The sequence below is a fragment of the Acromyrmex echinatior genome, chromosome 7 (assembly GCF_024713525.1).
Source record: "Acromyrmex echinatior isolate Ae372 chromosome 7, ASM2471352v2, whole genome shotgun sequence".
Classification (NCBI taxonomy): Eukaryota; Metazoa; Arthropoda; class Insecta; order Hymenoptera; family Formicidae; genus Acromyrmex; species Acromyrmex echinatior.
This window is the reverse complement of record NC_141858.1, coordinates 2,732,705-2,757,879: the sequence shown is the minus strand read 5'-3', so window position 1 is coordinate 2,757,879 and position 25,175 is coordinate 2,732,705. Positions and strand designations below refer to the sequence as shown.

The 25,175-nt window shown below is 31.9% G+C and overlaps 2 protein-coding genes and 1 long non-coding RNA gene across 4 annotated transcripts in view; 2 read left to right on the top strand and 1 right to left on the bottom strand.

Annotated features, from left to right (window-relative positions):
• The window catches only part of LOC105155055 (uncharacterized), a 556,628-nt gene that overhangs the window by 255,126 nt on the left and 276,327 nt on the right, over nt 1-25,175 (top strand). The window lies entirely within an intron of this gene.
• LOC147908976 (uncharacterized) lies at nt 14,360-17,661 on the top strand. Its single transcript, XR_015545557.1, has 2 exons — nt 14,360-14,973; nt 15,127-17,661. It is a non-coding gene; the product is annotated as an uncharacterized LOC147908976 (long non-coding RNA).
• On the bottom strand, nt 16,625-21,099 carry LOC147908975 (uncharacterized). The gene is made up of 2 exons (XM_087407519.1): nt 20,498-21,099; nt 16,625-18,161 (listed from the first exon to the last, which is right to left on the bottom strand). Exons 1-2 carry the CDS (start codon nt 20,746-20,748, stop codon nt 18,002-18,004), a joined length of 411 nt encoding a protein of 136 aa, XP_087263645.1. The 5' UTR covers nt 20,749-21,099; the 3' UTR covers nt 16,625-18,001.

Sequence of the window (25,175 nt, the reverse complement as noted above, 5' to 3'; positions counted from 1 at the left end):
TCGTATGGACTCAGAGCGATTTTCGATTCGGATATTGTATACACATCGTGCAGTTTAGATCGTATACACGATTTACGACGAATCATTTCGATCTCTTCGTTCAAACATCGCGTGTAATCGTCGAACGTTATCGTTCGCGCTACGACGTTACTCTTTACACCTTTCGCTTTTTTAGTTTCTCTCTTGCCGTCCATCCTCACCGCGTACATCTTCGCTTTGAGACCAACGAATTCGGTCATTATCACATCATTATTTTCGTCCTTCATCAGACCAGGTACTTTTTTGTTCGCGAGAGGCATACCGTACGCGTTGTCCATCGGATAATCGCTCGTGTCGAATCTAGCGATATCGCGTTTCATAGTCTCGTAAACGTCCTCGCACTCAACGCTGTATACAAGACTGTTCGTGTCGGTGTACATAATTTTACATTTGCCGCAAAACAGTAACATATACTCGTGGTAACATATACTCGTGATGAAATTTATACAAACAGACTTTCGATATGTCGAGTATACACATACCCACGTAAATCGGCTTGAACTTCACCTCGAGTTTGCGCAGTTCGACGGCGATCAAATTTTCTGCAAAGATGCTACGGCAGTGGAAATTCGGTTTCGCGATCATTGCCTCCGCATCTTACCGTCCGTCCCATTTTGTTAATAATTTTACATCAACGTGGTTGCGCACATTTTCTATAGTTTTACCGAATATCGCGTTGTTCATTAATTTATATAAATTTTTCTCGAAATCGTTTTTAGCGCGAGTTCTGAAATTTGTATTGAGTTCAATATAATCGCGAAGCCATGGAGATTGCGCGAATTGTAGTAGTCGATGAATCTTTGTTACGCGAAGATCGTGACGAGTACATTGCTGCAGGTTGCGGTAGTGGATGACTGTTTATCGTACAGCGTCGCTAAAAGTTTAGCCTCGCGCTTGCCGGGCGGCTTATCGCGCGTCGGACAGAACGGCAGGTCAGTGTGCAGATCGTGTAGATGTTGTGGATACTCGAGATCGATTTCGAGAATGTAACCGATGGATGAATCTAGAGCGATCGCACTCACGTCAAAATTCGCAGCGTCTTCGACCAATCGAAATTCGGCGTATGACAATGGTTGACACGTCGCCTATCCGTATAAATTGTTAACATCATAGAACGACAACGGTACGTCGACAGTTTCGATGAGTCGTACGAACGCATGTACTTGTTATTAGCCTGTGCATATCTACCGGAACATTGACTGAGACCACCGCGTATACCGCGCTCGATGAACATGATCATATCGATGTCGGTGAGTAACTCGAATCTTATACGCGTATGTTTTAGCATCGCGTCCCACGTGAAACCAGGCAATGTATAGTAATGCGTGGGATCGAGACCGTAACTCGCGACACAACTTTCGCGGAAATTTTCGAAAATGTCGGCCAATAACAAGACATCGATTTTCAAGTACAGATCACTGTACTCGCCGAGCGTTTGAATGGAGAATCGCTTCCAGACGTTCGCGGCGTGAGCGTAATCGCTCTCGAATACTGTATCGCTTGTCAACGAACTGAAAAATAATTCGCGCGGTGGTAAGCGCGTATCCTGCAATTTTTCGACGCGATCAATGTACTGTCATACGGAAAGACACCTTTTCGTGTGAGTAATTCAAATTCTTCATCTGATAATGTTGGAAATTCGGAACGTACAATTTTTAATTTGTCTCTGCTTAAAAACGACGTCAATTTCGAGGCTTGCGTTTAGAAATTTTAAAGAATCGATGAATCGTAATTTTATGCAATTTTCTGAAAATTCTTTTCATTTGTGTCTTTGATGCTATCGACATTTTTAGTGAAATATATTTTTCTTTAATTATCAGTAGTATATCTACATGTCCTTCGAACGCGGTAGCAATTTTTTTAATTATAAAATGCGCGTCGTAGCCTGATAAATTGTGAAAAACGATCGGAATATAAAATGAATTTTTATAATTTAAATTACAATTTGCATGCGCTGGACCACGGAATCTACCGGTGAGATGACAATGATCGCGGACCCTCGTATCGTCCGGCGCGAACGGTTTCTCGCAAATATGGCAACGCGTCGCGCTATGGTACGTCTCCAATTGTTCTTTCGACAACGTTTGGGTACGTTGGCGGATACTATATTTTTAACTCGATGCGCCAAATCGTTGAGTTGTCGCGCGAACCACGTTATGCAATCTTCATCGCGACGGAACCGATACAACGATAACGCGTCGTTGTACGAACATCGCACGTAGTATTCTATACTAAATACCTCGTGCTGTTGATACGTGTACGACGACGACGACGACGCGCGCGACGATACATTGTCCCTTTCAAGTTCCATCTTCCGTAGAACGCACTCCAAGTCAGCGTAGACGATGAATGGGGCGCTTTGCTTATTGCAGTGGTTCTCAAATTCGAGCCACTTGTCGTCCATGCTTAGCAGTTGGATAGCGAAGTCGTTCATCTTCTCGCAGTCCATTACGTGCGACTGCAATTTTTCGTTGGTATTGAAGTAGTGCAAGCATCTGAAAAAAAAGAAAAAAATTATAACTATTACCATTATTTTATTAGTGAGACGGAAAATTATAATAATTTTTCATGTATATTTACCGATCGCAGAAAAATTTCTTGTTCTTTTTCCCACTAATCTGCGAACTCACGAGACGGGAGGTTTTTTATCCATGCAAAATGTCCAACACCGTCGTTGCGTGGATCTTGCACGTACAGCACGTTGACGCGTTTCTCCTTCTTTTCATTGGTGAGTCGCAGAGGAAGGACCTGTTTATTCTCGATGCCATACACGTTGATCGACACCGCGTTCAACCGTTCGAATTTATAAATGTCTTTTAAAGTCACTGGAAACTCAATGTCTGCGAGATTCAGTACTGTTGTATAATGCGGATATGACGATTCCCGATTTACATGTCTTTCTGCGGGGTACAGAGCGGCGACTACCGACCACGCGACACATGCATTGTCCGCCGAATAAACACTGATCATCGCTCGTTTCGTTGCTATTTCTCGTGGCACTTCGATGTGACATCCCGCGTGCATTGGATTATGCTTATTCACATTCACTATCAAATTGAGGATTCGCGACAATGCCCACCCGCTATCGCGTTCCTGCAATTCTTCGAGCGATGCTAGGATAGGCTCGACGATGTGTCGCTCGTACCACTCGTGCATATCGTGCAACAATATATCTCGCTGTTCTTTGTTATTATGCTCTTATTTATCCTTCGTCGCAAATTCGCCATTGAACGCAGTGTTCACTTTTGCGCTACCATGTCTTTCTACTGCGTCTCGCACACGCTCGAACACTATTTCTTTTGAGTCTTCCAAAAACCGTCGCGGCTCAATGTGATTAGAGTTTATCACAGCACCTGTCGATATACGGCTTTCAAACGCGGCGTCGATCTCTCGCCAGACGAGAGATCTTTCGTCGCGACTCGCGTACTCGCCACCAACGTGCACGAAACGTCGCTCCAATTGCACTTTTGCACCCGCGAGTTGCGCGATCCTCACCACCATGGATTGTCTGTGTCCAACGGCGAGACGCGGACGCTTGGCACGACAAAGTTCTTCAACCTGCTCGATGCACTCGTCGCATCGTTGCAGCCACGCGAAATATTCCACCAGAGTAGCGACCTGGCCGCACTGTTCTAACAATTCGCGTACCACTCGCTCGTGATTTTCTATGTCTTTTTTTTTACAGTCTTTAGATCACATTCTTCTACAGAGCTTCGTGACTTGCACGTGATTCGTTCACAATACTATTCGCAATAGTTTTTTCAATGTGTGCACTGTGGGCACTTGTTGCACGGAAATATAACGTATGTTAATAGTCTGCAATTTGTGCAAGACTGACCGCTTAGCGCGTAAATATATCCAATATCGTGCTTCCTTACGAGATACAATCCTGCGATATCAGTATCAGTCAAACGGATCATGCATTCTGCACATATACTTAAAGCACCACTCATCGTATAATAACAATGGTTTACAGTGTTTAGTACGGTTGTTCAGTGCACGGATTTCTGATGATGGCACAAATCTTTCTACGTAATCTGTATCACGCTCGCTCAAATCGCTAGTATAGCCAGCGTCGTCTGATAATATTTCTTCATCGGAATCGATTTCTTGATCTATTATTTCTTCTAAGTTCACTTCTTCGAGCACTTCGTCTCTGATATGTGCGAACTGTTCCGGATCTGCGTTTCGAACATACCCGACTGCGTTAGCTATGTTCGCATGATGGTTAGCCATATTATGCTTATCGTCAATAACTGAAACGACTGATTCCTTCGTCTTCCAGGACACCACTGTGGTACATCAAGTACTTATGCCCTTTTATATATTTTATTACGTCCAATGGACTCCAAGATTTCTTCGTTTCGTGAAAATTTCAACCAAAAAAAAAAAGAAAAGAAAAGAAAACAATCGTTAATACAAAGCACGAACATAAAACTCGAGCTTTAACGGTCATCAATCGTGACAATATTCAAGAAACGTGCCATTAGAAAATCTTTCCAACAATATTGGAAACATAAACAAAAAACATAGATCCTCAGAATCGTTAGATCCACGGCAATAAAATTTACGACAAAGGTTACAAATCATGTAGAAAAAATCCTACTTATACACAATCGGTTCAATAAGTACAAAATCTAAATGTGGATTCTGTGTAGATAAAGACTCATATTTCCAAACGTGTAAAAGCAAATTGAAGGGCGTCAACAATAGGAAGTTGATAAAATAAATGAGGAATCACAAAGCGTAACTTTTCATTTTTTAAATTGTCGATCGTAAAATTTAAGTAAATATTTTCTAGACGAGAGAACACATGTTCAAGTAATAAAAGAGAGATCGATGACAAAAAAAAAGGGTGCGTTCGACTTGGAGTACTCGCCTTTGTGTGAATACTTGCACATCCTGTCTTCCACATTTACTGTGTACATATATATTTTTTTTTTTTTTAAGCAGCCGAAAAACATTGGCGTTTCTATTAACGCGTGGCGACATGTCATCGATCTGATAGTATATATATATATATATATTAGGTGTACAAATAAGTTTCCGCCGTTTGACAAAAGACGGCGCCACTAGCAAGCTATGGTTAAAATTGTCTGGTGTAAAACATTATATCGTAAGGTTGGACATCTGTCAACAACATAACTTTGAAATACTAGCGATTTTGTATCAGCATCATATATTTTTTTTTGTGCGAAAATGCCGAGTTTTGCCGAATAAGCGTCAATTGCGGGAACTTTTGATTTACTTCTTTAATTTGAAGAAATCTGCAGCTGAGGCTGCTCATCGATTGCTTGTAGAAACATATGGTGAGGCTGCCTTAAGTGAGAGAAGTTGTCGTGAATGATTTCAAAAATTTAAGAACGGTGAATTAAATGTTGAAGACAAAAACGTAGCGGAAGGCCGAAAGTGTACGAAGACGCGGAATTGGAAGCATTATTGAATGAAAATTCGTGCCAACCGCAAAAAGAACTTGCACTTACATTTTGACTTACATCAATAAAACATTATGTATCGTTCTTTCACAATAAATGCTTAATTTTTGATAAAAAATGGCGGAAACTTATTTGTACACCTAATATATATATAACATTTTTGTTCGCATTATTTCGTGTGTATTGTCTTTTACTTCCTTTGCCTCGACGCGCCAGGAAAAACCATATTGAAAAAACTGTGTCGTACAAAGAAACTTGTACTCTATGACTCTTGATTCTTCCATCCTTTCTTCACTCATAGCATGTTACGTGCGCTCTATTTTTCTCTAACATGCAAGCCTTTATTACTGATGCTTTTCCATTTTTGGAGAAAAAAGTGACGAAATTTTGACGACAAAAAAAAAGGAGCCCTATTGTGTAGGAGCCCGGAGCTTTCCCCCTCTTTCCCCGCGTTAGGTATCCCCCGCGCCTACGAGTATTCCCCGCACCCCGCGTTCCTCTCTAGCCCCTGGGTTAGAACCGTCTTGCTTTACTACTGTCGGCATTAACGCAATTGATCTGAAATATTAATAATCCCCCCAAATTCGCCAAACTAATCTTAAAAAACTGTAATAAACTTATTGCGAAAAATATTGCCTCGGCCTGGAGTCGAACCCGGATCTCTTGCATTCCGTGCGAGCGTCCTGAGCCTTTAGACTACCGAGACGGACGCTCGCACGGAATGCAAGAGATCCGGGTTCGACTCCCGGCCGAGGCAATATTTTTCGCAATAAGTTTATTACAGTTTTTTAAGATTAATTTGGGGAATTTGGGGGAATTATTAATATTTCAGATCAATTGCGTTAATGCCGACAACCATATCGGCACGTAATTATCATTTCTGAAATTAATTCATTTGTTTGAAAATTATATATTAGTTCAATATCTTAATACTTAGACCGTAGTGACGCTTCGGATTTAAAGTAATGTTATTTAACATAAACGGTCTTCTTTCCTATCTTATTGTTTATTTAATGTTAATTTAACATCAATTATTTACATCAATTATTCATTTGAAATGATATTTGGAAGAAATATGGGAGTACAAATATGGGAATACAATTAGTTCGGTCCGTTCAAAAATGCATTTATTTCAAAACAAAATGAATGAACAGTATTGTCCATCGCTGGCTACTACTTTTCAATCTAACAAGAAGATAAGAACAATCTAAACTTTTGACACATATATATATAAATAGTGGTAACATATATGATATGATAAATAGTAATACACAATGTCACGACGAATTTCCGTCTGTGTAAAGGAAGTGCTTAAGATTCATTTTTTCTGTAAAACAGGTAACGATTCAATTCTCATACAATTCGACACAATTCGATACAATTAGAAGATATTAATGATAGGTTAATTTTTTAAATTAGAATCTGGAAATTCTTGTTCTATTCTTCAATTCTTGTTCGTGCTGCATTCTTCGGAACAACCAGTAATCAAAAGGAGCAATGTCCGGAGAATACGGCGAGTGCGGTAAAACATTCCATTTGAGCGTTTTCAAATATTTTTTTATGACTTTTGCGACATGAGGCCGAGCGTTGTCATGAAGAAAAATAACTTTATCATGTCTTTGCTCGTATTCCGGCCGTTTTTCTCGCAATGCACGGCTGAAACGAATCAATTGTAGCCGATACCGATCGCCCGTAATGGAATCGCCAGGTTTCAGCAACTCATAGTAAACAACACCCTTTTGATCGTACCAGATACAGAGCATGATCTTCGAACCATGAATGTTCGGCTTTGGTGTTGATGTTGAGGTCGATGGCAATGATTAATCGGGCTTAGCGTAATATTTTTTCTTCTTGGGGTTGTCGTAAAATATCCACTTCTCATCTCCAGTCACAATCCGATGCAAAAAACCTTTTCTTTGTTGTCTTTGAATCAGCTGTTCGCAAGTGAAAAATCACCTTTCAACGTCTCTCGGTTTCAGTTCATAAGGCACCCAATTTCCTTGTTTTTGAATTATTCCCATGGCTCTCAATCATGCAGAAACGGCTTGTTGAGTTACTCCCAATGATTCTGCAAGCTCCTCTTGCGTTTGATTCTGATCTTCTTCGAGTAATGCCTCTAATTCTTTGTCTTCGAATTTTTTTAGCTGTCCAGAGCGCTTGTCTTCAACGCTGAAATCTCCATCCTTGAAACGTCGAAACTCTACATGATTTATCAGTTGGAGCAGTGTCACCATAAACTTCGACAAGCATTCGATGGGCTTCAGCTGCACTTTTCTTCCAATTAAAGCAAAAAATTAGAACCTCCTGCAAATGCTGCTGGATTAACACAAAATTCGACATTTCAAATACAAGTAAAAATCAAGGTTTTTGTATGAAACTCAAAGCGATATAAACTGAATATTATTAGCAGATGTCTCTCTGAAAACGCCAAAATCAGCTATCACTATGAATCATTCACAACAACCGGAGCCATCTTTTGGAAAACGGACCGAATTAATTTGTACTCCAATATTTTTTAAACATTTATTTAACATTTATTAAATGTTTGTCTTACATTCATTTTTCGTTTGAAATAACTGTCCAAAAAAACATTTTTTAAATGTTTATTTAACATTTATGAAATGTTTGTTTTATATTAATTTTTTACTTCAAATAACGATGAAAAAAACATTTTTTAAATATTTATTTAATGTTAATTGAACGTTTATTTTACATCAACTATTCATTTGAAATGATGTTTGGAAGAAATATTTTTTAAACGTTTATTTGACATCGGAATAATTCAAAAACAAGGAAATTGGATGCCTTATGAACTGAAACCGAGAGACGTTGAAAGGTGATTTTTCACTTGTGAACAGCTGATTCAAAGACAACAAGAAAAGGTTTTTTGCATCGGATTGTGACTGGAGATGAGAAATGGATATTCTACGACAACCCCAAGAAAAAAAAATATTACGCTAAGCCCGATTAATCATTGCCATCGTTTTTATTAAATGTAAATTTTACGCTAATTTTTTGTTTAAAATAATGTTTCGAAGTAATATATTTTAAACGTTAATTAAATATTCGTTTTACATTAAGTTTTCGTTTGAAATAATGTTTAAGGAACACTTTTTTAAACGTTTGTTTAAAGCCAATTCTACGATGTGCTCTTTGTTTCTTGTTTCATGCTTTTTACCTTTTGCTTTTTTCTCCTTTGCAACCGTTTTATCGACAATTATATTTCTTGCTACGTATTTCTTGTTTCTTTCAAAGTTTGTTAATTTTTATCTCGGGCGACATAAAACAAAAAACCGGATAAAAAATAAGAAAATGAGAAAAGATGTAAAAAATAGTAAAAAGTAACAAGAAACAAAAAGCCCATTGTAGAATAGGCTTTACATTTATTAAATGTTTGTTTTACGTTATTTATTTATTTAAAAAAACATTTATTTTACGTTTACTTGACTTTTAATATAAAAGTTAAAAAAAATATATTATTTTCTAAAATTCAAATAAATAAATAAAAAATAGGACGGAATAAAAAAATAAACACGGAAGAGAAGTTAACCCAACATGATTGCGTTATGTAAGTGTGTCATTTAAGGACAATAAGAACTGTGTCTATCAACAACTATAATTGACATAACGGATAAGATGAGACTCATAACTCTGAGATCCCAATTCAAAACCCGGTAAGTAAGAAAAATAAAAAATATAATTAAAAATTACTATTAATTAATAAAATTGGTTATCTAAAGTTAAATGTATTATTGATAAACAATAATAAATTACAAAAGATATTCTGTGTTGTACAATATTTTTTCTAATTTTGTTCAAATAATTTTAACATTAAAAAAACGTTATTTTAACATTAGAAAAACATTATTTAAACGTTTTTTGGACAAATGTTTTAATGAAAAAAAGGGGTTTTAATGAACAAAAACATTTTTGTCAAATCATAAAAAAGTATTTTTTTTTAACAATAAAAAAAAACATTTCTTTGAAATATTAAAAAAATATTTTTTTCAGTATTAAACAAATGTTCTTTTTTAACATTTAAATTATGTTTTTCTAATGAAAGAAAGGGAGATTTTTCTCGTTGTTTTAAAAGTTTTTAAAAACGTTTTTTTGACGTTTTCAAAAATATATAAAAAAACATTTTTTCAAACATTTTTTTCCCCATTGGGATTATAGTTGATTTAGAAGAAAAGGTTTTGAATTCTCTTAATTATCATATCTCTGTCTATTATAGATATGTTGACGACATATTTATGATTGCTCCAATTGATATGATTCCTCACATTGTAGATTTAATAGTCAACATAAAAGAATAAAATTCACAGTTGAATATGAAAAGAACCATTGCACAGTGGGCCAGACGATCCGAAATCTTGGCCAAAATTCAAAATGTTGATGGATTGACATAAAACTTGGTATCTAAGGGTTTGTGGGATCACTGATTTCGAATACAAACTAAAAATTTCGAAATTCAAAATGCTCTCTCACACACATAATTTTTAAATCTTTAAAACAATTTTTTTTCTTAAACGTACTTACTTAAAACTGATGTTTTTATACATCTATATTGAATGTCAAGCAAATTAGTTTAAAAAGTAAAATTAGTTTTTATTTAAAAATGATGCAAATTATTATAATAAGCAATTTGTATAATAAATGCATAATAAAGTGAATAATAAATACACACACACACATATATATATATATATATATATATATATATACATAATGCATAATGCATTTACTCGTCTCCTGGTGTTAGGTAAATGCAAATGTTTGACGGCAAAATTATAATAAAAAAATATTTTCTTTTTAATATACAAAATGTGTTTCATTACCTCTTTAATAAGAGAAAACTGCCTTATGTCGATTTCTGCCAAAATCTTTTGACATTCGAATCCGCTTTTTGAATCCGCCATTTTTTTTCAGTAATTTTGATATCAGATTTATAATCAACTACCTCTAAAATCACAGTATACTATCTTTTGGATGCGCCATTTTGGATGCGCCATTTTGAATTTCTAAATTTTAAGTTCAGATTCAAAATCAGCGATTTCAAAAACCTCTGAATATCCAATTTAACAACAATTGGAGCACTTTTAGTACTTTTGGCCACTTTTTCTGGTCTCCTGGCCCGCTATTACTTTTTGGGATCAAAATGGACAGCTGGTGGCAGCATATATGAAACCAACATAAAAATACAATAGTATTTATAAAATCGAATTCCACAGTGAAACTTCGGAAAACTTTCGATACATAATTTAATGTCAGAATACTGCAAAAGAGCATGCTTTAAATCGTACTTTTAAAAACAAATCGACCTTCCTTGCGGATTACGATTTAGAAATCATTTCATGGACATTTTAATTATGAAATAACATTGGAGAATAAATATATATTATACAAGGAATGCTACTTGTGTCAAAACGATCAATCGGTAATTGTAGTCAACTCTCTAAATTAGAACGTATGTAGATACAAAATTAATAATCGCATTATTCTAAAATTTTGCAAATGTACATTTATTCCTTTAGATAACAATAATAACCTTTCTGAATCGAATGCTGAATGATTTTTGGCCACTTTTGGCCAGTTTTTGGGGTCTCCTGGTCCATTGTGCATTGTTTAAATTTTCTTGATATATCTATTATCAACAAAGATAATAAAATTATTATAGATTGGTATCACAAAAAAACATTATCAGGCAGATATTTGTCTTTTTTCTCTAATCACCCTACTTGCCATAAAGTTGGAACTATATTCGAATTAGTAGATAGGGCGTTGTTATCCAATCATCTTTTTACAAAAAGAACCTAGAACTTGTTATTAAGATTTTATTGAACAATGATTATCCTCTGAAAATAATTTTCAATAATATCATATCAATAAAAGAATTAAAAACTTAGCAGTCAACAGATCTAATTTGACAATTGAGATTAATAATTCAAATATCGAAAACGAAGATGAGATAAAGAACATGATAATATTTCCATATATTACATCGATCACGAATAAGATTATCAATGTAATAGATAAATAAAAACGATGACAGGGTATCGATGTCTTTACAAATTAGACAAATTTATAAAGACACATAAAGATAAAAACTAGCATCTAGATTATAATATAATCTATAAAATTAACTGCAATGATTGCGATGTCTCTTATGTCGGGCAAACGAAGAGACAGCTCCGAACTAGAGTTAAAGAGTATCGAAAAATATAAAATTAAATCAATCGAAACACAGTAGTCACAAAACATTACCAGCTCCAATCACAGTTTTGAAAAAAATGTTGAAATTTTGGATTATGAGACAAATTTAAGAAAAGAAACATTTCCGAAATGATTTACATAAAGGGACAAAAAAACGGTATAAATTTAATGAAAGATACTGAGTTACTGGATAAATCTTATTTTAACATACTTGACGACATACGTAAGCATATTTTTTTACATTTTAGAACATACTTATTTATTTCGACACATCGACATATATTTTATAACCTACAATATCAATCCATTCTAAATCGTCTGACAATCAACAGCTAACAATCAATTTTATTATACACGAGGACACAATTTGAAATTAATTCAATTGACTATTTCTATATAAATTAACGTAAGTGGAAAGTAAATTCTCATCAATATTAATCAGAATTAAATATAATAATTTTTTAATAAGAAATTGATATTTAATTGTACAGAATATAGTAGGATAGTCATGAAGAAATCCTCGTTCAGAATGTTTTATATCAAATTGTTGACTGAGCTGATTCTCAATAACAACCAAGAAGAACTAGTTAAACACAATTTTTACAATTATGGACCTTAAAACTTTTGATTTGATACTTATTTCGATCCGTAATATCTTAACACAGATATAATTAAATAAGATTAGCTTAGAGCGATAATTTTTATTATGTATCATATGTTAAGTTCGTTGATATTGGGGTTACACAAATACGTTTTTTTTATTATCACTGATGAAGACTTTGTAAGTCGAAACGTTTTAAATTTAAAGCATTATACGAATGTAATAAAAGACGAATTTTATTAGTTAACTATAATTGCTCATTTTTTATAAAAGTCTTGACATTTTAATTTATTGAGTAATTATCTCTTTTTATAATTGTCTTTTTATAATCGAGAAAATTAAGTCTGTCACCACCTAATTCAATCTCGAATGAAACTCATTGAAAACTTTCAATAACGAATCAATATTTGTTTTTGTCTCATCCCGAATTTTAAGAAAAAAATTTCAAACTTATTATTAATATTCTTCTCTCTAATAAATAACTTATAAAATTAATTTTTTATTGTATAAAGAAATAGCTACACACCAAATTTGATTACAATTAAATAACAACGGGGGAAATTCAGAAAAATCCACCAAATCGAGATAATAATACTAAATTAAATAAGTATTTCAGATAATATGGATAAATTAATTAAGAAAGTATTTAAAAATAATCCGCTAATTAAATTTGCACACAAAGACTTCAATAAATTGAACACTTTTATCATAGTACATAAAGATATGTTGCCAATGTTAACACACTCAAATGTGATCTACAAAATCAACTAATTGCAAGTCTTTTTATTATTGGCCAAACGGATAGATTATTAAAAACTAGAATCAGTAGCCACATTAACAGGAACAGCTCTCAACTCTCAGATATAACCGAACACAAAGTGAACACAGAACACGATTTTGATTGGAATGAAATTAAGATTATGGACGAGGAAAAATCGCTAAGTAAGAGATTGATCTCTGAAATGATTTTTATTCACAAACAGGTCTAAATTTACAGAGTAACACAGAATTATTGGACTCGTTTTATCGTAATCTTTTTTCGATATCATGATTTTCCCACTTCTCAGTTTATTTATTATCTTATTATATCTCTATATACGTCTTCATATCATTACTTTTTCATTCGTTCTTGTACTTTGATTGGTAACGGACCTCGCAATGTACACATACTAAAGTATGTACAACTAGTATTTAAGTTCACTTTTAATTATTATATAATTCCAAAATTTACTTTTGCTTATTAGGATTTGTAGTATTATTACCCACAAAAATTTACTGTATTTCATTTTACTAATATCATTTTATCGACTGACTCACGTATTCAAATAAATACTGTGCCAGTTCAAGATTTTTAATTTGAACACATCTTTTAATTTGTATACTTATCAATCGAGTTTAATAGCGTGTAATTTATATTGCGTCACAAATTACTGAAGGTGACCAAGATTATGTGGTCGAAACATTTAAATTTTTTGTTAATAAACTTTATATTTTTCACACACGAATATTTGTGTCGGCTCTTGTAGGCATTTCTTTTTACTCTTATGATCATATAATTAGAGTTAAGTGAATAGCAAAGATAGAGTACTAATTGGATTTTACTTTTTAATTTTATAAAGTTTAACCTGATTAGTTAAGACTGTATCATAAGTTTTAATTTTTAATTTTGTACATTATTTTTCTTCAAAGAGAAATAATTTTTGACGGATGCTATTTGAAACTGCCATTACTTGGAATAAGGGGATTTTCAGTAAGAATATTTTTGAAGTAGAATTAAAACTACTACTTGAGTTGGAATAATAAAAAGATACGTAACGTAATCCGGTATCACTTAGGTTCTATGTGACAAAGGTGAGAACCATATGCATTCTTAGCGCCTTCTTTTATCTGTTTTAAAAAGATATTTTTTTAAGTAATCAAGATAATATCATTTAGATTATATTTATATTTAGGTTTTATATTTATATATCTTGATTAATTATATATATATATATATATATATATATATAAAACTGTATCATTTGGATTTTAATTTTTAGTTTGGTATAATAGTTTTCTTTTAGGAGTAATAATTTTTTACAAAAAATTGTAGCTATCATTTCTTGGGTTGGAATAAGAGGATCTTTTCAATAAGAATATCTTTGAAGAAGTATTAAAACTATTTTTACTTGAGTTGGAATAATAAAAGATACGTAACGTATCACTTAGATTCTATTTGAAAAGTACATTTTTAGAGCCTTTTTTTATAGAGGTAAGTTTGTACTGATCACGCATTTTGTATTAACAAATACCAGCATGCAATTAATTTTGTTTATCTCCTTTAGTTAATGATTAACGGTGATTGTCTTAGAAACTATACAACAGCGTCAACTGTACATCTGTCTCAGAAGCTTCATACACCAGATTGTAACTTCTGCCGAATCATAATTGAAATTTTTTCAATACAGTTCTTGAAACAAAGATGTATAACCTTAATTACCGTAATTATGTGTTCGTAGCTTATTATTCAAATGCAAGCGGTAGAAACAGTGGGCGTTGATAAAGTTGAGCAGAAAGATTTGGATTTGACATTAACCATTGATTTACCAAATATGATATGCCCTCTTTTCATCTCTGAGGTTCAAAGGCACTTGAGTTGTTGATGGCGGGTAATCGGCCCCTAAAATTAGCTACAGTGACATATTGGTGAGTGCGTCTGGGATCCCATGAAAGAGATATGCTTCCCCTTCTCCTACCTTCTAAATTCACAAAGCAACTGCCCTGGGAAAATCAACTGACGCGTAACTAAATAGTGTATCATTAATTCCGACATGTATGTTTATATCGCGCTGGTTAAAGTTCACAGAGCTCTGCACGCTATGTTGTCCCTCTAACTGTGATCGCAGAAGAAGGGGCATCTTAGATTTTCCGATTGGGTCATTTGACAATTACTAAAAAAATGATGCTATATTGATGATGCGTTGCTATATTGATGTTGAGTGTGTGCGTAAAGGAAAACAATAAATATTACAATGAAAATATCTAAAAGGGCATCTTCACACGCATTTTTCAACACAAATAAATAAATGTAATACTTTAATGAGTAAAAAGCAATTAACATATGTATAATATAAAATTAATAAATTGATCCTTCGGCTATCTCGTGGGATATCTAACAATAATTTCTGTAAGTTTTATACATTTTATCTTAGTACTTTTGAAGAACGCACGGATTATTGTTTCGTTTTGAAACGTAATCTTAAGCCAAAATTAGAAGTGTAATTTTATATTACTAAATTATTAAACAATTTAATATTATTTAAATTATATGGTCATTATAAAACTACAATAAATTTGTTATCAAAAATATTATCCTGGTTTTCTAAAAATATATTCGAGTGCTGTTTATAAATTTACTTGAAATATTTTCTTCTCTATTTGCATAAATAAAAGGAATTGAGTTAACAGAATAATGATTTAATGAGAAACTTTATATAATATAACAGAATAGAAAAATTAATGACTGTATTACATCTAATATATTGTTATACAACAGGCTCGAAAATCACGTTAAATTTACATCTGTTTTCCTTACTTCATGTTGATTGCGCGTACGTGTGTGCGTGCATGTGATGTATTGGATTGGCAAAAAAGGAATTGCATTTTTTTAAAAAGTATCTATCAGTAAAAATCGCAATTACCAACCAATATAAATATATCTTGATAGAGCAAAGTTTCAGCTTTAAGAATCTCTTTTTTAAATTGCTATACGACAATTTTTAATGGAGTTATGAGCAATTAAAGTCAAAATGATCCTTTTAATCCGCGATAACTCAGTAACCAAAAATTATAGAAATATTTTTAAAAAACGATTTTGTAGGGAAAATATCAAGCTTTCACGATAGGTAGTCGAAAATTTTCTCAAATTTGTTTTGGGCACGTTATACATCCACTAAGTAAAAAGAAAATTTTCCATTTTTTTCAGCTCATAGTTTTTGATATGTAAAAATTACCAAATTCATATAAACTTAAAAAATATGAATATAAGCTTTTAAAAGTAGAGATTTCAAGCCCTTTAAAACCCTTTTTTTAAATTTAAATTTTATTCATTATTAATGAAGATATTGTATATACAACTTTGAGCTAAAAAAAAACGCAATTACTTCCTTGCCACTTAATATAAGTTTCTCTTTTTATAAGAATGAAAATAAAAGGCCAGAATAATGGTTATTTTATGAAAAATAAAGAAACGGCTTTTTCTCTTTTTTTCTCCATTATAATCAACTAGGAAAACATTTGATTCATCCTAAATAACATTCAAGTACTTAATACTAATATAAAAACATTCTATTTTAGAGAGTCTAGCGTTTTTGTCGAAAATGTACACAAATAAGTGGGTATAGTTATGAAGAGTTCTGATCGAAATTTCAGTTTCGGTTTCAATCAGTTTTGGTAAAAAAATCAAGGTTTCAGTTTGATTTTGATTTTGACCGGAATTAAGAGAAAATTTCGGTAGGTGAATTGAAATTGTACAACGCGCCAGTAAGCGTTTAAAAAACTGCTCCATTTTAATTATTAACCCGTTGATTAAATTTGAGACAATTTGAGTACAAACTTTGATGTCATTTTAATAACTATTGTGATTTGATTTTTTTTTAAATTGAAGAGGCAATATTATTATATTATTATACACTAATGAAAAAATATATGAGCCTAAGATAATAGCCTAAGATCCCATAGCGAATTTGTACACTTATCACGTATGCAGATGAAATGTAAAAAAAATTGAAGTTCGTGTTTAGGGCAACACTAAATCACAAGGATGCTTAAAAATAAGTGGTCAGGAATATCATTAATTATGACTTATTACTTACGAGAGAAAGAGAGAGCGCGCGGCGAACGGTGAACAAGGAGCAACTGATGGTTGAACGTGTCGCGTGAGTTTGTAACCGTCAATTGCTGTGTCTTTGTTCACCTCTTGGAGCCGCGCACTCTCTCCTTCTTTCGTAAGTCGTAAGTCGTAATTAATGATATTCCTGACCACTTATTTTTAGGTACCCTTGTAATTTAGTGTTGCCCTTAACACGAACTTCGATTTTTATTACATTTCATCTGCAAACGCGATAAATGCACAAACTCGCGGTGGAATCTCGTACTACTGAGATCATCAATACAGCGGAAATTGGTGCGCAATTGTAACAAGAATTCCAACTAATTCACATCCGTGAAACGCATACGTGTTCTTTATATCTGTCTTTATTATCGTATATTGTTAATGTTTTTAAAAAATGGGAATAGTAGACTAATCATAGCATATGACTCATTTAGTGACGACTTTTGTAGTACCTACTCTCAAACTTCTTGAAATGAAATCTCACCCTAAAAGAATGAAAATACAGTCAGTTTAAAAAAAAAATGAAAATGTTTCACTTCTTGAAAAAGAATGGTAATATTTAATTTCTTTAAAGAGATTTTCCTCAGTGGTAAATGTTACAAGTTTAGTTTTCTTACGTCCAGTTTCGACAAAACTAGGCACACTCGACATGTTTTTCACGAAATGAACGAATTTAGCAAGAAAAAGCATTGTTCTGCCCTACGAAGCGAAATATTAATTGTTGAATAAAAAAATTAAATGTGAATATGTATTACGATCATTATAACGTTCATGAATTTTCTTCTTTTTATCATAAAATATTTTTATTACCATTTTTTGCTTACACACAGTTTAATTTTATTACTTTATATTTAAAGTTTCTTGAATCTTTCTATCCGATCTTCCAATCAAATGTAAGTGAGCATCTTGCGATGGATTTGAATGAACTCTCCATGACAGACCGTGGATTGGACCATCGAATATACGTTTTAAGTTTTTTTTACGTACGTTCTGAACAAGGCTAAAAAATGATTAGAAATAAGTTTGAGATTTTAGATTATAAGATATATATAATTAATTATTATATTTAAGTTTTATTAATTAAATTTTTAAATATTATATGTTCTCATTTTGCGCATGAATTTCCCTCCAACTCCTAAATGTCCTTTTCTTATTTAATTTTCTTTTAATATAAAAGTCTACTTTTTTTTTTATAATTTTGTTATACGCTGACTGTAAGTCATTCTCAACAATCATATTTTCAATTTATTTGTTTTTTTCTTTTTGGACCCGAAGCTATTAGATTATATAAATTATGGATCCAATTTCGCATTAGTTTAACTAAAAATATTTTACATTCTAGATTTATTAAATATTGTATCGTTAACAACGTTATACCATCACATTTGCATCGTGTATATAATATTAAGATTGATCTCTTTAGTTACAATTCGTCAACAACACAGTTAGAAATACCTACGAGCTTCCCTTACATGTAAATGACGCTCATAGTTATAAACAAAATTAAAAGTAATGAATAATTAAACTAAAAAATTAAGTTACAGTAATTACTCAAGTGTGTGTAATGAATGTGTACATTAAATTTCATGTAAATATACACAAATATATTTTTCAATTATAAATACATTAAATTTAATGTAATGTTATGAAATTAAGTTCAAATTATTATTATTAATTTAAAAGTATATTAAATTTCATAAAATTTTTAACAGTGAAGATATGACCATATCAGGAATCAGTTTGTTAATAATATCTTAAAATTAGAATTAAATGACACAGAAAAACAAATTATTACCGAATACAATTGTTTTTTATGAGAGGTAGCACATTACTTCCCTACTTACATCTGCAACTATTTTTTCAACAAAATATTTTAAACAAGAAAAATCTTCTTATTTTTTTTTTGTATAGGAGAAGGAGCGAATTTATTTAAAATATCATCGATTATCTTTGAAACAGAACAAAGAAATAATGAAAACGAGCAATAACAACACTATTAGATCGATTTGTTATTATCACACAATATCTATTGAGGCAGATTCTCATAATAAATTAACGATTATAAACAATAATTTGCTATCTATGTATTAAAAAAACATAATTTTCCTTATATGTCCAATTAAATATGTATTGACTCCCAATTTTTCCTTCCTATAATCTCTTTCCCTTCATACACCTTACCTAGAAATGGTTTGTTAATTTATCGTTTGTTTGCTAATCTACAAAAATTTTCTACAATTAGGAGAAAATTTTGCTTTACTATCAAATAATAAACTAAATCTTGTCTTCGATTTTATTATTGAATATAAAAGTATTGAAAATAACACCCATAAATTACCTATTGACAAACGGATTTCTATTATGAACCATTTAATTCCTATTTTAAATAATTTATTTTTATTCAACTTACGAAAATAAATTAAACTTATTAAAATTAGTTAAAAAGTATCAGATGATACCTTTACAAAAAAAAGAAAATAATGTTTAAAAATAAAAAACTTTAAAATGGCTCGATAGAATTAACAATTGAAATATTATAATAAGTAAGGGCTATTTAGATTTAAGTCAAATGAATTATATCAGAAATTAAACTATGTATCTGAGCAAACTTTCACAGTAATTGCTACTCTAATGATATAGATAAAATTATTAAGTTATTAAATTAAACAACAAAATTTATTAGGGAACATTAGGACATTTTATTTACAAAATCAAAGTCAATATTATGGTTCCACTCAATAAAACGAAATATATTAAAAGTATCGAGAATGTTACGCAACACAAATACATATGAAATAGTAACAAAAAATCCGTTTAATAAAATGACTAAAGACCTCAGATCTTTACTTTATAACTGAAACAAAAAAGGTTATATTGATAAAGTAGTGTATACTAGGATTTTAACCATTGACGGGATCTTACACAAAATCTATAGCACACCAAAGATATATAAACCGGATAATACTTATTGTATAATCTCTACAATCAATAGTCCATTATTATACACTAGCGTATTATCTACATAAAATCATTTTAGATAGTATTCCAGAAGCTCGTAAGAAATTTCATAAAAAATAGTTAGTCAAAAAATTAGATGGTATTTAATCTGTACAGCACAGATAGATTTATTTTATTAGGTGTGGTATCACTTTTTACCAATATTCCGATTTGACTATAAAATTTATTGAAATTAACACAAAAATATAATTAGAGTACTTCTAATATACGATTAGATTGGTTCTCAATTCCACTTACTTTGTGTTCAATAAAGTAATTTATAACAAGAAATATATACTTAAACGTCTTGAGTAATCACCTATAAAGAATATGAAGTACCTTGAACCTCCAATCGATGCATATACCATTGATCCACAGATATCGGCATGTATCAGCTCTAACAATCTGGAAGTCCTCGGCTCCTTTCTTGCTTTTGAGAATGCTTGACAAACTTGCTTATCTCGAATATTAATTTCGCATTGCGGCCCATCTAGATCGTCAAAATCCAGACCTATTGCATGCTTGTCATGAAGCAATTTCATGCTCCCTCTATTAAGATGTCCAAATCTTCTATGCCATTGAAAACTCATGTTAATCTCGTATTTGAACGTCAACTGGCTGCATCAATTTATAAACGTTATTGACTGATTTAGCTGTTGCGACTACATCAAGACTGCTTTCACATGCAGCGTAACTTGCATAAGCATAATTTGCGTTTGTGTTATAAAAATGTGACTCATGCTTATAGAGCCGTGTTCCGATTACATCCAGCAAATGAGAATGGATTGAAATGAATTGGAATGGATTCAGATTTTCAGAAATATTGATTCACGAATGTTAAAATGAATGTTTTCCAATCCCAAATGCATTTTTATTCATTTATAAGAATTACATGGAGCATATCTCTATGCCTTTCAATCTAAAAATAATATTAACTTTTTCTGTGCATATGACTATATTTCATTCAAATTTAATAGGAAATGCAGTTTTTCAATCCAATTGCATCCAATTGAATCTAATTGAATCCAATTGAATCCAATTAAATCCAAAAAAAGTATTCGCTATTTAAAATACGCATTCAGATAGAAAAAAATTTCCATTTTAATCTATTCTCATTTGCTAGGCACTGCCAGTATTAAAAATCTATACATTATACGTAACATATATAAACTATAACTGTATTCAGAACGTTTATTTTACAACTGTTGGAAGTTTTATTTGCATTGATTGAATTATACTTTTAGATCTAAAGGAATGGTTCTATCTTAGCAGACAATCATAAAACAGTTGCAAAACTGTTGTGTTCTGCTGAATGCAGCCACTATATATTAATATTTCCTTAATCCTATACTACTGTCGAAAAGATGTCGAAATAATAAAATCAACAATTTAACATGATTTCAACATTGAGCGATACGGATTATAATATTTCTCACTGAGACAATAGCTATATATACATTAGTTATTTCAGTAGAAATATACAACTTGTGTCGATCGACGTCAAAATCATATCAAATTGATATCGAATTTATGATTTTTATGTCACTTTCTATGATATCGATTTACTTGGTAAGGTACAACCTCCAATGACCTTGACCTTGACAAATATTATCTAGGTTATGATCGTGAACAACAAGAGGTTTTAGTCATCAATCGAACACTTTGGGCAAAACTAATGCCGACTGTAATTTTCTACTATAATTTTCAAGTCTTATAACTCGCAAAGTATTTAATGAAAAAATATTTTATTATAGAGTTTTGAAAAACTATCGAGGTAAGCTACAATAATATTTAATGAAAAATGGAGGATTTTATTTAAAAAATTCAAAGTGACGTTACTTTGACCTTGACAACGCCACTCAAAGTCAAACCAATGACATCATCTGATGTCCCCCTCAAAGTCACAAAACTCTTGTTTGAAACATTTTTTCGATTTAACGCAGTGTTAAGATATTTGAATGGATTCCTTAAAATGGGGCATCCTGTATATCTCGTAGTATATCACTATACCTTTAGAATTTTTAATTGCATTACATTTGGTCTTAAACTCTACTTATTTTTCATTTAACGACGATTTTTACAAACAAATTTTTGGCACCCCTATGGGGGTTCCCTAATGTCCCCTATTATAGCTGAAATAATTTTACAAGAGAGTTATTATATCTATTGATAGATTACTTACAAAGCTTTCATTCTGTTTTAGATATGTAAATGACATTATATTAGTAGCTTTTTCTGACACCTTGAATGACATTCTTAACACTTTCAATTCGTTACATACATGTATAAGACTATAGTTTCCTATGGAAATTGGGGATAATGGGAAATTAAATTTTTTTAGATACTACTGTCATTGTTGACGAAAATAAAATCATTTTTTATAGTTCCTAAACCAACATTTTCAGGTAAATTTTTGAATTTCCATTCCCATCATTCTTTGTGTCATGAGAGAGAAGTTACGAGTATCTATGGCGCAGTGGATAGGATTGTTGACTTAATATATGATTGTATTATTATCTCATTCTAAGTTTTAACAAAAAAATTTTATTAAAGCTATTCACACTTTTTTTAAATAATGGCTATCCTCTTTACTTCATTTTTTCCACTATACAAAAAAGAATTAATTATCATATTTGTCATAAAAATAAAACAGATAATAATCTCCATTCACATAAAAAAGACAAATTTAAAGATAAATATTTTACCTCATGTTAAGTCCATCTTTAAAAAATATATGTCTATATGGTAGCTCACAAACTTAGTTGCAAATTATCTTATTCTATTCCTAATACCTTAAAAAATTACATAAAAAAAGAGGTACAGACCACCTCGACGTAGTTAACTTATACTCCCACCAAGACGTAGTTTAAAAAATCTCTTTTGAGAGTGTGTGTTGTGAGGCAAGTTATGTTGATTAGACCAAAAGAAAATTAAAAACTAGATTAAGGAGATGCTAGATCGATGGTTGAATGTGATCGCAGTCGACAGACTTTTTTAAATTCCAAATTCGATAACGTAGTGACATCTTTTATTCATTTCTTATACTTATTATACAGGGTGTCTCAGATCGTCCGTCCACCTTTTTCTTCGCAGGATAAGATCCAATCAAAAATATGTTCAGACCAAAGTTATGAGGTTTAAAAAGATCTATTTATTGATCATATCAGTTTGACCTTGGACGGTTTTGCCAAGGTCATATCAAGGTTACACGCTTTTTTAAAACGAAACATCCTACTTTTTATATATAGAATCTAATACCGATGTCAAGAGTTTCCCAAAACCCTATAATAAAATATCTTTTGGTTAAGTAAATTTCAAGTTATGAAGATTACAAATTACAGTACCGCTGGCATTATCATTACAAGATGTATCGCGTGGAGGTTGCCCGATTGGTTTACACTTTGTGCGTGCGTGCGTGCGTGCGTGCGTGCGTGTGTGTATGCACATATGTGCATGCGTGTGTGTGTCGCAGCAGAGATAAGAACTCCACGGTTCGTCACACCCGTAGTATTTTTTTACTCTAAACCCTCTCTGCTGTGTGTGTGTGTGTGTGTGTGTGCGCGCGCGCTCGCGCTCGCACATCTACATGCATATGTACTTGCATATGTGATGTTTCTGAATAAGTAAATGTTTACTTGTTTATGAGAGATGTTCAAAATGATCATCGTTTTCTACGATGCAAGCATCTATTCTGTTTTGAAAGGAATTAGTTGCATGTAAAATTTCATTAGCATCCAAGGATCGAATTGTTTCAGTTATTCTACGAATCATATCGTCTCTAGTAGTTGAATATTCATGATATACCAAGTCTTTTATCCTTCCCCACAAATAATAATCAAGAACGGTGAGGTCTGATGATTGGGGTGGATAATTGATCGTATTTGTCTATCTATTTGGAAACATAATTTAGTGTTTAATACTGTACGGGCAACTCTTGGTGTATGTGGCGGACATCCGTTGTGGAACTACATGTCTAGGCGCGATCTCAATGAAAAATTTTCTAATAAGACAGGCAGGCGAGTAATAGGTATAATAGACAGAATGACATGGAATAATTACCTGAATCCTATCTTCATATTATACAATCTTTTTCCCCTTCTTAGTTCCCTTTCCTTTCCCATTCTTATTTTTACTCTTTTCATACCAATATATTCTTTTCTTTAGTTTAACTCTCATATGACTCTTATGTTACAACAGTATTTTAAATAGTAACAATTATCTCTGTCGCATTTGCTTACACGCCAATCTCTATTTTATATATTGACTTAATTTTATTTCATTTTATTATACCATGATTATACAATTTTTCGTTTATAAAGGTATTAAGTTTACATTTATTATGTTTACATTTCTCTTACATTTTATATTTTATATTTTAAACTCCACTAACTGAATTTATTTCTTTATTTGACTTAATACATTTCTGTATATTAATAGATTTTTCCATTATTTTATTCTTTTTTTATTAACTATATATAAGATTATCGACTGTTATGAACTCTGTGTTGACGTTACCATATCATGTCATAGTTGTACTGCGATTCTCAGAAATTGTGACTGATATTGAAATGTTATATGCGAGGCTTTTATATCGAATCATGCTTTTGGATTACATATTAATCAAAGTCTGTATAATTATGTACTTTTCTATGTATTTAAGGGAGACTAGGGTCAGTTGAATATAGGAGTAAGTAGAATAATTGAGGCTACATTAAAAACAAAACGTGTAAACGTGTCTGAGCACGCAGCAGCGACTGTCGCTAAGTCTGCTGTAACATCTTGTTACGAACACATCTCTGATAGAAGTTATGCTACAATTTAAAAAAATCATATACCTAAGTAAATATTTTTATCCTTAAAGTTTTTATTTTACAATCGTATATGATTGTCTGAGATATTTGATTTCTGTTTGATTTAGATAGTAAGTGTAGTTCTTACTTAATAAAGCCCAACAGATTTTTTTTTGTTTATGTTTTTGTTATCGTATATTGTTAATGTTTTTAAAAAATGAATGGAT